This window comes from Puma concolor, chromosome B2, assembly GCF_028749965.1.
Source record: "Puma concolor isolate L17-30 chromosome B2, mPumCon1.1.hap2, whole genome shotgun sequence".
In the NCBI taxonomy this organism is placed as follows: domain Eukaryota; kingdom Metazoa; phylum Chordata; class Mammalia; order Carnivora; family Felidae; genus Puma; species Puma concolor.
This window is the reverse complement of record NC_141671.1, coordinates 89,013,497-89,029,240: the sequence shown is the minus strand read 5'-3', so window position 1 is coordinate 89,029,240 and position 15,744 is coordinate 89,013,497. Positions and strand designations below refer to the sequence as shown.

The 15,744-nt window shown below is 37.5% G+C and overlaps 1 protein-coding gene across 1 annotated transcript in view; it reads left to right on the top strand.

Annotated features, from left to right (window-relative positions):
• Nucleotides 1–15,744, top strand: part of MMS22L (MMS22 like, DNA repair protein) — a 126,000-nt gene that overhangs the window by 75,184 nt on the left and 35,072 nt on the right. Inside the window, exon 15 of the mRNA XM_025925730.2 lies at nucleotides 11,829–12,022. Within this exon, the coding sequence (XP_025781515.1) occupies nucleotides 11,829–12,022 (194 nt within the window). The remainder of the gene's footprint in view (nucleotides 1–11,828; nucleotides 12,023–15,744) is intronic.

Sequence of the window (15,744 nt, the reverse complement as noted above, 5' to 3'; positions counted from 1 at the left end):
CAACTGAGCCACCTAGGCGCCCTGTTTATAGAGAGCGCATAACCTCTCCCTCTCTTTCTTCCATTCCTTGTACCCACGTACTTGCTATTAAATTTAGAGGATGAGTTCACGGAAATGAGGGCCCTATCTAAATATAAGCAATATAAGGTTACTGTAGCATTACCCCTTCCGAAGTGAGTTGGCCACGGTCAGGTGGTGATTGCTTTCTTGTTCTTTTAGAAATCTCTAAGTTATGGCATCCATCTGCCTATAGTTACAATGTCGAAGGACTTCACCCAAGCCTTGATGTGGTCTCTACCCTCAACAATTTCCTTGGAGGCATCTTGAGGTGCTGTAAAATTTAAATCTTAATATCCAGCCTAATACTTTTTCTTTGATTCTTGTGTTAAGTTCAAGACTATTACTTATTGATTATAGGTTAAACTCTACCCCCAAACTCAGACTAAATGGCAGAAACAGACCCCACGGCAAAATAAGTATATTCAACTCCGGATTGCAGTAAAGCCCCCATTTGTTAAGAGAATTTGCACTATGCTGTACTAATAATGCTAACGGTTATAAGTCAGACTTGCTCGGGTTGTTTTGTTGTGCTCACTTTTATTAGATGGGAACATGAAACAGCATTTAAGCATTGACAAAAATATATATATTTATAGTATGTTATGATGAGTTATATATAGTTGTATATGTACCAAGTCACATATACTTACCAGGCTGGATTTTTTAATGAAAATATTTCATTAAATATTTTTAAAATATTTATGTAAAATATATATATATACATATATGTATAAATATGTAAAAATATATATGTAAAAATACAAATAGCATTGTAACATTAGCTTTGTTCATTTACACAGGGTGTTTAAATGTATAAGTGCATAGGATTGTCCTTATAAGTTTTAGGTTATATTGGGAACCAACTATTAGGCAGATATATGTTGAGTATGTAAGTTGTTTTTGTTGCTGTTGATTCTCTCCACTTTAAAGAATTGTTCACTCATAGGTCTTTTTAGATGGCATGGCCCTTCAACACCTTAGCTCCATCACTTCTCTAGTTTGACTTTCCATCATTCTACCCCTTGACCTTTCATCTTATGGTAATACTAAATTGTTGGTGAGCCCTCTCATACACCATGCAATAATATGTTACTATGCTTTACTCATATTATTTCAATTTCCTAGAACTTTTTTGTATTATTTTTTCATTTAGTTAACACAACTTCCATGATCTTGTAATGGCATATTTACTCTAAGAAGTCATCAAACCCCTACTTGGACCAAATGTTCCTTTTTTATGCATTACTATACTCTGTACATACCCCTTTCTCAGAACTTGATTGTATATTCTTTCAGAGCAATGATCATAGTTGATAGTATCTAATATGGTACTTCATGTAATTAATAGACATTGAATTCATTAAAATTAGCTGAATTACAAAACAGTGATTCCTGAGTCTAAACGTATTCTTGGACTCTGGATCTAGATTTCCAAAAACTGTTTGGAATTTGTTACATAAGTTTTCTGTTTTCAAATCAAATTATACTCTCCTGTACTAATTAATTGCCCCTCCTAACTTTTAGTTTCCCTCACTCAAAATTTGGCAAAAACAAAGACTGCTTCCTCTCCCTCACAAAATGCCAAATAATTACTGTGGGCTTTCTTTTTCCTTCATAAGGAGCTCAAATTGGGTATAAGCCCATACCTAGATGTTTACAGAAGCTTCATAATTGGTCTCTCTGGTCTCTAGTCCATTCTTATTCTAACCCATTCTGTTTGCCATTACCAGATTAATCTTTCCCAAAGCACTGTTTTCATTATGCTGTTGCTCAGTTCAGAATCCTTCAGTGGCTCCTAACTACCTTTAAAATGAAATCTTGATTTATTTATTGTTTTTTGGGGGTTTTTTTTGTTTTTGTTTTTTTTTAACAGCAGTGTCTGCCTTAATTGTTTTTGTGTTTTTGGTATCAGATACAGTGAGTGGTGCTGAGTAACCTTTTATGGAGTGAATGAGGAAAACGTGTGAATGAACAAACATGGCCATATTTTCCATTCTTAAATTGATTGCCTTCTAGTGTTGCTCCATTATAGTTAGAGTGGTTATTTTTTCTTTCCTTCCCCTTTTTCTTTTATATTTTCCTTGTAAGATGCATATTATGTTACTCTTTGCTTTTCATCTGTTGTTCCTTCTATCACCCATTGTGCTACAGCCGACTGGTTTCCTAATTGTTGTTCCTTGAGCCTATGGAACTGCCAACCTTGGCACCTTTGTATTTGCTGTTTCTTCTCCCTAGAATGCTCTCCGCCCATAATTCCCTCCCTTACTTATTTAGGTTTTTGTTCAAATGTCACCTTAGTAGATGCTTCCTTATCATCCTAGTTGAAATATTTGTTCCCATCATTCATTATCTCCGTACTTTGATTACTTTTCATTCATAAAGTGTACCACAACCTGAAATGTTACACATCTATGTTTGTTTCATTATCTACCTTATTAAAATATAAGCTCCAGAAAGGCAGAGCTTTGTAAACTCTATATCCCTACTGCATAGAGCATATGCAATATGTGTGGAATTAGAGAGTAAATGAATGGATTTTGTATACCTTTGTGCTTTTACTTTATTCCTTTTCACATATTCAGTTCTTAACCTGTCCTTAGAGAATCATTTCCATGCCCATTTTGTTCTGATGCCCTCAATGATCTTTCTTCCCTGAGTTGGTATAAAGCCTACAGTTTGTTTTATACTTCTGCCTACAGAGTAGAGTACTCCTCTAGTACAGAATTATATATGGTCTTGCTACTTGTGTAGTCCATGGGCCATATCCTTATGTGATACAAGAATTAAATAGGATATATGCAATAAATGAAGTCACTTTTATCATTGACCAAAAAATCAAAGTCAGCTTATTGAGAATGTATGTCAATCCTATTCTAAGTGTTTGATTTTAACTAATTTAATCCTTTAGGTACTATTATTGACCCGATTTTAGAGACGAGGAAAGTCAGGAAGGTAAGAGATTAAAGTGTGGCCCAGGGCTGGCAGCATCTACTGGACAGAGATGTAGACTCTCTGGCCCCTCCCCAGACCTAGTGAGTCAGAATTTAAGAACAAGTAATATGTTTAGATCCCAAACTTAATGATTTTTTTAAATGTTTATTTATTTATTTTGGGAGAAAGAGAGCACAAGCAGGGGAGGGGTAGAGAGAGGGGGAGTGAGAGAATCCCAAGCAGACTCCATGCTTGGAGTGGAGTCCTGAAACAGGGCTCAATCTTATAACTGCAAGGTTATGACCTGCACCGATATCAAGAGGTAGATGCTTAACCAGCTGAGCTACCAGGCACCCCAGAGGAAGATCTTTAGTAAGACTGGCATTAGTAGTTTTAGAAAGCTCTATAGATGATTTTGATGGTAGTCAGAATTGAGAACTACCAAGGTAGATCCTTTTTTTTTTTAATGTTCATTTATTTATTTATTTTTTAATTTTTTTTTAACATTTTATTTATTTTTGAGACAGAGAGAGACAGAGCATGAACAGGGGAGGGTCAGAGAGAGGGAGACACAGAATCTGAAACAGGCTCCAGGCTCTGACTGTCAGCACAGAGCCCGACGCGGGGCTTGAACTCACAGACCGCGAGATCATGACCTGAGCTGAAGTCGGCTGCTCAACCGACTGAGCCACCCAGGTGCCCCCATTTATTTATTTTGAGAGAGGAGTGAGAGAATCCTAATCAGGCTGACAGCACAGAGCCCAAAGTGGGGCTCGATCTCCCAAACCGTGAGGTCATGACTTGAGCTGAAATCAAGAGTTGGATGCTTAACTGACTGAGCCACCCAGGCACCCCCCTTTTTACTGATATACAATAAAATGAAGTAAAATACTACTGGAAAACTTAACTGACTTGAGACCCATAATCATCTATAAATGTGATGAATAAAATTATGAGTTAATTCCTAAAAATAACTCCTTTTTACTGGCATATTTTCATGCTGTACCATATTTGGGGGATAGTGGCAAGCAGCCTCATTTTAAGTACTTTACAAGTACTATTCTTTAAAACTGTAAGGCAGTATTGCTACAAGCATGCTTGGTTTGCCAGACTCAACATTGGATTCCTGATATATTCTCTTTCCCCAGTCTTGCAAATTAATTAATTGTGGGTCACAGGAATCTTTTTAATTTTTATTTATATATTTATATATATATTTTTTTAATTGTTAAGTTTATTCATTTTGAGAGAGAGAGAATGAATGAAGGAGGGGCAGAGAGAAAGGAGGAGAGAGAATCCCAGGCAGGCTTTGCATTGTCAGCATAGAGCCCATTGCAGGGCTCGAACCCATGAAATGCGAGGTCACGACCTGAGCCAACACCAAGAGTCAGCAGCTTAACCAAGTGAGCCATCCAGGGACCCTTCACAGGAAACTTTTTAAATTATCACATGTTCATTGACCTTTGGTATCCTTATAGAATGACCTCCACTCCCAGAAGTATTAAACCTTTAATGTGTGTGCAACTGGTATACCACCTGGGATTGGGTGTTATACTAGTTTGTAACTACCTTTATTAAGAGCTTAGCGTATGAATGAATGAATGAATGAATGAATGAATGAATGAATGAATATAGCAACTTAACATTAAAACATGTATTATTTATTTGGAGAGCAAAATGGCATTTAAGGTAGGTGTAACATAGTTGCATGGTAGTTAGACTGACTGCTTGGGTTCAAGTTCTGGCTCTGCTGCTTACTAACAGTATAGCCCAGAATCAAATTATTTATCTTCTCTGTACTTAGATGTCTTTTCTATAAAATGGGGATAATAATAGTACCTATAGGATTAAATTAGTAAAGGCCAAAAACAGAATAAGACTGTGTATATATTCTCAATAAAAATCTTCAATTCCCTGGCCTACAGTAACTGTTCCATTATTGGAAAGTATCTTATTGACACTTCTTGGTCAAAGATTTATACTGTGGTATGTCTGTCTCTAAAGCCCATGTCTTCCTAGATAATGCTCTACTGCATCATGAGCATGGTTATTACAGATTTAGAAGCAGTAGAAATACGACTAAAATGCACATTATCTTGCCTTATAGTCTACAGATTGTTTTTACCTAAGTGGTGTGATTTGACAGCTCGATAGTGTATATAATAGAGCATTATTTCCATTTAACAGATGAAAAACTAAGTCTCAGAAGTTTTCTGGGGTCACAAGCTGGTCTTCTCTTTCCTGGACACGTGTTCATTTGGACAAGTTTCCTTACATCTTGAGAAGCCCTTTTATTCCCTTATTCCTTAGTGCATTATATGTGTCTGGAAGCATCTTCGCCAGTGCTTTGCTTTCTATTTGTCATAGTCCCTCAGTAGTCAAAACAGCCTTGATGTCACATATGCGCTCAGTCATCACCACCGTCCACCCCCTCCTCCACATACACACAAACACATTGAGCTATTATAGGGAGGCATTGCAAGGCATAACCAGGCTGCTATTTGCCAGCCTGGTTTCTGATTTACTGCCTCTCCCTGATAACTGGGGCATGCACAGAACTGGGGCTCAAGACTCAAGCTACCATTCTCTCATAGTGGGGCTTTGCAGAAGTCTCTTTATAGCTGGAGGCTGGATTGGATTGGATGATTTTTAGGATAACTTCAAACTGTAAGACTTAGGTTTTTTTTTTTTTTTTTTTTTTCTGGTAATGTCATTACTTTGATTATGTTATATTCTGAGTAGTAAAGTAATTATAGTCCTAGGTTTTAGCTGTGAACAAGAATGACAAGAGGATCCAAAGTACCTTCAGTTTTTTAGTGAGTTTATCTGAGAATGAAAATGGTCATAGAGTAATCTCATTCCCATCCAGTTTTCTATTAGCTAAATCAGATACTTGGAATAATTACTGTCTTGGTTTAGAACAACTTTTTACCTTAGAACTTACCATTTTATTTTTCACTAATACTGATTGAAAAAAGTTGCCAGGTTTGGAGTAGGACTAAAGGAGGAATTCAATTATTAATTGTTGTTAATCCCTTGCTTTCATCTCTTATCAGTTGTATTATATTATGCTTTATGTGTGGACACAGGTCCCTCACTAGACAAATTTTCTTTCAATTTTGAGGCATAATGTATTAGAAATACTACGTATACAATAATGACTACTAGGAAAGTGATGTACAGAATGTCATACTTCTGTAATTATCAGTTATAGGAGAAACAAAAGAAAAGGAGGATTAGAAGTAAAACCTAGATACAGTAGTCCGGGAAGTATTCCCAGAAGCCTGCCTAAGCTGTGAGGAAAGAATGTACTACAGAGACCAGGCTGGCAGGGAGCAGGAGGCAGGTGCCAGTTTCAGTGCCACTCATGTGATAGATACCTCAGTGTATTCACATGACTGTGTAGGGGTGAGTATGTGGGGCTGTGATGACTAAGTGAATATGTGAAATCACAGAAGGAAGTAGTGGAAAGATAAAAACAGGAAAACAGGGGCGCCTGGGTGGCTCAGTCGGTTGAGCGTCCAACTTTGGCTGAGGTCATGATCTCAGGGTTCATGAGTTCAAGCCCCACATTGGGCTCTCTGCTGTCAGCATAGAGCCTGCTTGGGATCCTCTCTGCCCCCCCTCTCTGCCCCTCCCCCCCCAAAAAAGCAAATGTTTAAAAAACAAAAAACAAAAAAAAAAAAACAGGAAAACAGATCTTGCAAAATTGGGCAAGAGAGCAGTCAGATCCAGGAACCAGGAACATGCTTGGACATAATAAGGTAAGCCATAGGGGGAAGGATACCGGAGCTAAAATAAAAGCATAAGAAGATCTGGATAACTAAGTATGTAAAAGTTTGGGAAAGAAAGAAAGGGAGGGAGGGAGGGAGGGAGGGAGGGAGGGAGGAAGGAAGGAAGGAAGGAAGGAAGGAAGGAAGGAAGGAAGGAAGGAAGGAAGGAAGGAAGGAAGGAAGGAAGGAAGGAAGGAAGGAAGGAAAAGTTTTGGTGTTTGCCTACTGTAATGGTAGGTTTCTAAACATTTTTGAGGAAGTATTTCATGTGGTCTTCACAGTTAACCTGACAGTGGATATAGCAAATGATTGTTCCTCTTCTTGATTCTTCAAAAAATAAACATTGGGAGCTTACTCACTTTTTCTGAGGTCACACAGCTCTGGGTAGCTTTGCTAATAGCCAGCTGTGTTACCCAACATGTACTTCTTTTGCCATAGTTTCCCCATTTGTAAGATGATAATAACTGCACCAAACTCATACGGTAAGAAATAAATGCTTATAAAACACTCAACATGGTACGTGGCACATGGTGGTAAATACTGATGAGTGCTGGGTGTTGCTGTTGTTTCTCTGAGAGCCACAATTTGAGTAACTTGACATTCAGCAAATTTTATTTTTTACTATACTATATGGCATCTTTCAGAATGTAAGTCGGATAGTTAGGCATGTATATTTTCACGTGTGTGTTTCCAAAATGGTTTTAACCCATGTTAAATTTGTCTTTACTCAAAACATTTGCCAAGTGTTAGGAGATTCTCTCTCTCCTGTGATATTTCTTTTTTGATTTTGACCCAATAGTACATTTCATTTTCTGTGCAGTAAATTTACTTTCAAATTTTTCTCCAGTTTGTTGAAGAAGGTAGAAAATGTTTCATAAAATAGCCATGACACCGAGAACTGTTAGACACTTTATGTATTTCATATATGCTTTGTGTTGTATTTGTTACCTGTAGTGACAGCTTCTTTCAGTATTTGCATTTTCGTAAACATACCTTCAGCAGATACACAGTCACATGTGATGCAATAAATTTTCTGTAGTCTCTGCAGTTAGTTTTCTCATCCAGAAAATGTAATTTAAAAAAAATTACCTGTGACTGCCAGGAGTATTTCTGTTTTGGCTACAGTGCAGAAATTTGATTCTCCCTTCAGACTCCCATTGTAGGATATCCTTGACATTTCCTGCATCTGTCATTCTCTGATTGGCTCATGTTTACACAAACTATTACAAGGTTTTAAACAACTTTATTTGGTGTTAAATTAGCAGATTTTCATTCTTATTCAAACTGATATTCCTTGAATATTCAAACCATCAAGCAGAAAGTATTTTGCATAGTCCCAGGATATCTAACTTCTTTCGAACCAAAATGCAAAGAGGATGCACATTTCCAAAACAAATCTGTGTTTGGGTCAATGTCTTATGCTTAATTGGAACTTGTTTTTGCTGTGTTAACTCTTACATTGGAAGATGTAATCTCTGGCTTTTTTACCTAGTGGTTTGTTTCTTTTTTCAGACCTCTGAATCAGATCCTGATAGTAACTCCTACTTAGAATCCCTGGTACCTCACTGTTTTGCTCTGAAGAGGTCAAAAGTGGCTCAGATTTGTTGGCCTTTTTCAGTATTGCCTCAAATGCATTTTTCTGGGTATCTCTTGTACTTTTTTCTAACACAGAATTCTGGTGTAAGAGGCAAAGCTACATGAGGGTTTTCTAGCTCCTTTTCTTAGGTTTACTGAACTTTCTTCAACCCAAGTAGGAAGAGAAGAAGATTGATCAGTGTTTAAATTGTGTGATTCATAGTGCATAAGTGTGTGTGTAGGAGGAAGGTATGGGCTTCAGAGTGAGTTTTAAGTTCAGATTATGGGCCCAGCCTTTCTTAGCCATGTGACCTTTGGGTGTATTTAACTTTCTCACTGCCAGCTTCATCATCTATGAAGAGGATTACTGATACCTATCTCATAGAATTGTTCTGATTTTTAATTTAAGAATTTCTAGCACAAAGAGGATGACCAGAAATGATATCCCTCCCTAGGGAATAGGTTTTAGTGAAGAAATGGCTTATCTATTTAGAAATAGGGAGTACAATTTATCCTACTCTAGTACAGTAAATTATTCTTTGAAACCAGTATACTTTGAAATGGCTATAACTGTGTTGTGCCAATGGTGGTGTTATTTTACTTGGACTCTAGTGTGTTGACATGTGGTCATGAAATTTGCTACATGTTGATGTAGGCAGTTAAGTTAGGTGCCAAATGGATTTTAGTAGTTGATATTCAACTTACTCAAAGCTAAAGGATTTGAAATGGTTCTCTAGCCACTAGTTCAAGTTGAAAGCATTTCAGGCATGTTTTTACCAGAGAGGATATAGCAGATATTTGGTTAGCTTTTATGAGAATTGCTTGCTATGATCTTCTTTCCCCAGGCATTTTGTACTTTTTTATCGATACTTCAGGTAGTATTAAGTAGTGTCTCATGATTATCCAAGAATTCAGTGGCAAGGGGCGCAGCATCCTAATGTTATATAACTGATAATATTTTACTTACTTAGGTGTAGTTTATGCGAAAAGTCCTAAAATGTGGTCTTGGGTCCAGTTTGATCTTTCAGTGGAAATGTTTTAGGTACGTGTACTAAGTTCTGTATTTTGTGTATTTATTTTAAGTGTCTACTTCCCCTATATAAACTAATTTAGGGGCGCCTGGGTGGCTCAGTTGGTTAAGCATCTGACTCTTGATTTCAGCTTAGGTCATGATCTCACAGTTCCTGAGTCCCACTTCGGGCTCTAGGCTATTAGTGCAGAGCCTGTTTGGGATTCTCTCTCCCTCTCTCTCTGCCCCTTCCCTACTTGCTCTCTCTCTCTCTCTCTCAAAATAAATAAATAAAACATTTTAAAAAAACATCAGGCAGGGCGCCTGGGTGGCTTAGTTGGTTGAGCAGCCAGCTTTAGCTCTGATGATGATCTCATAGCTTATGGGTTTCAAGCCCTACATCAGGCTCTGTGCTGACAGCTCAGAACGTGGAGCCTGCTTTGGATTCTGTGTCTCCCTCTCTCTCTTTCCCTCCCCTGCTCACGCTCTGTCTCTCTGTCAAAAATATTTTTTTTAAAAAAACACTTAAAAAAATTTTTTTTATTACATTTATTTTTGAGAGGCAGAGAGAGACAGAGCATGAGTGGGGGAGGAGCAGAGAGAGAAGGAGACACAGAATCCGAAGCAGGCTCCAGGCTCTGGGCTAATAGCCCAGGGCTATTAGCAGGGCTTGAACCCATGAACTGTGAGATCGTGACCTGAGCCGAAGTTGGACATGCAACCGACTGAGCCACCCAGGCGCCCCTTAAAAAAAAAAAAACTTAAAAAAACATCAGGAATGTGAGAAATAATGTAATATTTTTTTTTAAGTACTAGTTATTTTTCTTAATGGAACACTATCAGAGGAAGTCTTCTGCCTTAGCTCTATTGGTTATGTTTTAACTGGTTTGTCTTTCATTGAAGAAAGCGTATCTATCTCAGGATGATATCCATGCATTTGTATCTACTCTCAATTGATGTGGCAGTAATAGAAACAGGAATAATATTATGGTTGTACATTTAGTGTTAGGTAATCAAATTATTAATAGTTGGGAATATTGCAAAAATGCCTTATATTCCAGATCACTAAAAAAATCTCTTAGTGTTTCCTTCCCCTCTTACATTTCTGTTAAGGTCTAGAAATGTCTAAATTTTCTTTTTTTGTTGTTTTTATTTTTAATTAGTTAAAATACAGTGTTAAATTAGTTTCAGGTGTACAATATAGTAATTCAGCACTTCCATACATCACCCTGTGCTCATAACAACAAGTGCACTCCTTAATCCCCATCACCTGTTCAACCCACCTCCCTCCCTCAGTTGTCTATAATTTAGAGTCTTTTTTTTATTTATTTCTCTCTCATTTTTCCCCTTGTTTTGTTTCTTAAATTCCACGTTTAAGTGAAAGCGTATGGTGTTTGTCTTACTCTGACTTATTTTGCTTAGCGTTATACTCTAGCTCCATCCATGTCATGGCAAATGGCAAGATTTCATTCTTTTCTATGGCTGAATAAAATATTCCATTGTGCATGTATATACACACACTGTATCTTCTTTATCCATTCATCTTCCATATCTTGACTATTGTAAATAATTCTGTTATAGACATAGGGGTGCATGTATCCCTTTGAATTAGTGTTCTTGTATTCTTTGGGTAAATAACCAATTGTGCAACTGCAGAATCCTAAGGTAGTTCTATTTTTAACTCTTTGAGGAAACTCCATACACTTTTCCAGAGTTTGCACTCCCACCAACAATGCAAGAGGGTTCCTTTCTCACCACATCCTCATCAACACCTGTTGTTTCTTGTGTTGTTAATTTTACCTTTTCTGACAGGAGTGAGGTGATATCTCACTGTAGTTTTGGTTTGCAAGAAATGTCTAAATTTTCAGTTAAACATATAGGTAAATAAATGACTAGGCAGCATTGTATTCATGTTTTACTAAGTTATGGAGAGCAAGAACTTTTTTATTTATTATTGTCCGCTTTGTGAAAATGATTATGGATTTTTGGGGACCAAAGTACCAAGATTATACCTGGCACAGTTTTGTGTAGGAAAATATTTTAATTACAAATGCCACACACAGGCAAGCTATATGTACTTTCTTTCCTCTTGGTACATCCATGTCCTAAAGCTCTTGGAAGAAAATGGTTTAAAAAATTGCTTTCATGTCTACACTGTAAGTAAAATCACTTGTCATAGCGAGTTGCAAAATGCAGACATTCATTCTGAAGCTGCCTGTTTCTCATTTGGATCTGACATATTAAAAAGCATATAATTAATGGTTGACATTAGTAATTAACATTAACTTTATGGTGCTTAATATGCCATCATTCATCCATCAAATAACCAGAAATGCATAATGTCTTGGCATAAAGGTTTTAATTATATAAAACGGTCCTTCAGTTTTCATATGATATAAACGTTAAAAGCCAAAAATGTATTCAAAGAAGATTTTTGTAAAGATTTGTTGGGCGTTAGCTATATTTTCATTTCTTTTTAGGAGTATGCATCAACAATTGCGTCAGGAACTTCAAAAGGAGAATGTGGACCTAACTGCGCAGTCTTCATTATCGGCTAAAGAGCGCCACCTTGCTGCAGTTGCCAGTGCACTATGGAGACATTTCTTTTCATTTTTGAAGAGTCAGAGAATGTCACAGATAGTGCCTCTCTCAGAACTTGCGGACGCAGCTGCAGGTCAGCGTTGTTAATTTGCTAATTAGCTTCTCATTTTGCAGACTCTGTCAGTTTTTTCTTCTATTTGCTTGGTAACAAACTCTTTTATTACAGTCTAATAAATACTTTGACAACCAGAAAGATAAAAAGAGTTTTGTATTTTTAAATTAAGATCCTTTGGCTTGTTTTCTTCTTAGTAAAGGTAAAAATTAAGTGATTGTTCGCTAAAAATAAAATATAATTTTTGATCTTAAAAATATCGAATGTGCATAAATTTTTCTTATGCGTGCAATATCTGGAAAGAAAAGTAGCATTTGATTTCTTCTAGTTCAAGGACGTTATTTTCAAATTGTGTATGGAGATATCTAGATGTAACATGAAGTTACTTCTGTGAAGAGTAAAAGAATGTACTATGAATTCTACTTCACCAAGCAGAGATAAGAATAACCTCAAATGTATAGACTGTTATTGTTGTGACTTCTAGATTCTATTTTAGGTTGTAATTTTTAATTAATTTGACTCTTGGCCTAAGGTCATGTGCTTAGGCTTTGAGGGAATCTGAATCACATGACGTTGTAGACAAGAATTTGAGTATCTGAGCATATTTGCCATTTTCTAAGAAGAGATCATTATCTTTCTCAAAGGAATATTTCACGCAAAATATGTTAAGAAGTACTAGAATAGATGGAGATCAGTATAGCAACTACATGCCTTTAATTGCAATTTGTGTAAAGGTATATAATGCATTTCGATGTGATTTTTGTTTGTTTGTTTGTTTGTTTATTTTTATTTTTGGGACAGAGAGAGACAGAGCATGAACGGGGGAGGGGCAGAGAGAGAGAGGGAGACACAGAATCGGAAACAGGCTCCAGGCTCCGAGCCATCAGCCCAGAGCCTGACGCGGGGCTCGAACTCATGGACCGCGAGATCGTGACCTGGCTGAAGTCGGACGCTTAACCGACTGCGCCACCCAGGCGCCCCTCAATGTGATGTTTTTTAAGACCTAACACCTAAACCATGGTTTATTTTACCCTGGTGTGAATGACAGAAAGCTGAGCTAAAAGCACTACATAAAAGACTGAATGATATAAATTGTGAAAGATCTTGAATTCTACTAGCATTTCCATAATTAAAACATTACAATGACAGATTGAAGAACTGTGACAGGACACAGTTTTCCAGCTACCAGAATGTCTATGAAAATAAATATTGATATGTAATCGGTTTAACCAAAGCAGTCATTAGAAGCCAATATGACTTCTCTTTCTTGCATTCATCATCCCAACTCACAGTCAGTGAACAGATATGATACCACACAAGTTTAATGAGCGCTGTCCTAGTTGCTAAAAATAAGTAGAAGTGTATACACACACACACACACACACACACACACACACACACACACACATACTTATAGGGGTTTGTTTTGAAGTAAAGACTTGATAGGTTAGGAGAAAAAAGTTTCCTGCATTAAAAACAACAGTCATCGAACACCCACATTTATTTTATGGTAATGTCATTGTGGAATTACCAATGGGAAAAGGACTGCAATTCCTTTTCTCACATGTAAGTTACCTGTTCTCATTGAACTTCTAGTCTAGTGCAGGGGAGAGAACAATTAGTAAGTAAGCAAGATATGTAATAAAAGGTGATAATTGTTTTTGGAGAAAAATAAAAATATATCAGAGAGGCTAGGGAATGCCAGAGGCAGATTGTAATTTTAAATAGAATTGTCAGGGAGGCTTGAGTAAGTACCATTTAAGCAAAGACCTGAAGGAAGTCAGAGACCAATGCTCTGCACAAGAACAGAAGCAAGAGCATGTCTGGTGTGCTTGAGGAACCACAGAGAAGCCATAAAAGCTTGTGTGGCATAAGAAAGGAAGGGAGAGTCCAGATATATAACCAAAAGGTACTGAAGAGCTAGCTTGTGTTCTGCCTTGTATGCAGTTGGAAAGACTCTTTGCTTTTACTCTGAGATTAGAAGCTTTTGAAAAAGTGTTGAGCAAAGCAGTGAGGAGCACCCTTCTGGCTACTAGACTGAGAGCCAACTATAGGGAGGCCAGTTAGCGAACCGTTGACAATTCAGAAATGAGCAGCTTGAGCTAACATGGTAACAGTACAGGTGGTGAGAAGCGGTTGGATTTCCAGTCAGAAGGTACACAGAGTATTTTGAACGTAGACCTGACAGAATTTCTAGGTGGGTATAATATGGTAAGCAGAATAAAGAGAGAATTCCTCATTTATGGAGGTGAGGAAAATTGTGACAGAAGCAGATTTTATGAGGGAAGACTAGGATTTTGATATTGGACTTTTTTTTTAGATACCCATGAAACTCTAAGAAAAGCAGGCGCTTGGATAATAAGTGTTGGGTTCAGAGAAGAGGTTAAATTTGGGAACTGTGTATAGTCATTAAAGCTGTGAACTGGATGAGATCATCGATAGAGTAAGTTTGGTGAAGAGAGAAGCATGAGGACTGGGCTCCAGGATACTCCCATGTTCAGATTTGTGGGATAAAAAGGAACCAAGAGAGGAGACTGCAAAGGAATGCCAGTGAAGCAACAGGAAAACCAAGTGTGTTGCCCTGGAAATCAAATGACAGGATTTCAAGGAAGAGGAAGTCATCAACTGCTCAAATGCTATTAATGGATCAAAAAAGATGAAGCCTGAGATTGGGCACTGGATTTAGCAAGAGGGAAGGTCAGTGGTCACCCTGAAAAGGAGTTTTGGTATAGTGCTAGAAACAAAGTCCTGATTAAAGGTGATTTAAGAGAAAATGTGAGAAGATGAATTACAGACTGCAAATGTGGATATATCTTTTTGAGTATCACTGTTTAAGAGAAGTAGAAAAATGGAGATGTTAGCTAGAAGGAGGTGTGGGTCAAAGAGATTTTTTTTTTTTTTTTAATAACATGGGCGAAATTTCAGCATATTTATAATCCTGACATGAATGTTTGGAGTAAAGGAAAACTTAATGATGCATGGTAGTCACTTGTGGTTTAATGTCTAAGAGAAATGGGATCCTATAAAAGACTTGGCCTCAGATGATCTGTAGGAGCAGAAGAGAAGGCAGAGTAAATGGGCCCAGAGGCACCTGGGTGGCTCAGATGATTAAGTGACCGACTCTTGATTTTGGCTCAGGTCATGACCTCACAGTTGGTGAGTTCGAGCCCTATGTCACGTTCCACACGCTGACAGTGTGGAGCCTGCTTGGGATTCTGTGCAGTGATCATAAAGGTCTCCAAGAATGGGTCTAGAATAATCTATTTCATCATTATCATTGTGGAATCTATAATGGCTTCTCAGATTCCAAATTCTACACCTGATGTTTCTGCTAATGTGCCCAGTGTATGTGCATTCTATAAATAAATAAACAAACAAACAAACTTAAAAAAGGGGGGGTCCAAGAACAGGCAGCTAGGTAGATGTGCCAGGAGCTTGTGGTAGTTCTCGGCTGATGTTTCTCATTTCTTTGTGAAGTAGTAAGTAAGGCCGTTAGCTGAAAGTGGGGATGGGGAGGTGGTGCTGGCTAACGACAGAGAGAGGAAAGAAGGTATGCAATAGCCCTCCAGGAGAGTAAATTCTGAATGGACTGGAGTAATGTATCAGGAATGCTGGCCAGCTCTAAGGTCTAACTTAAAGTTTATAGTCCTAAATTTAAAGTGAGATCAGTCAGTAGGATTCCTTGCCAGCCATTTATACTGGAGCAGGTACATAGCAAGAGAAGACCAAGAGTTGGAATTAAA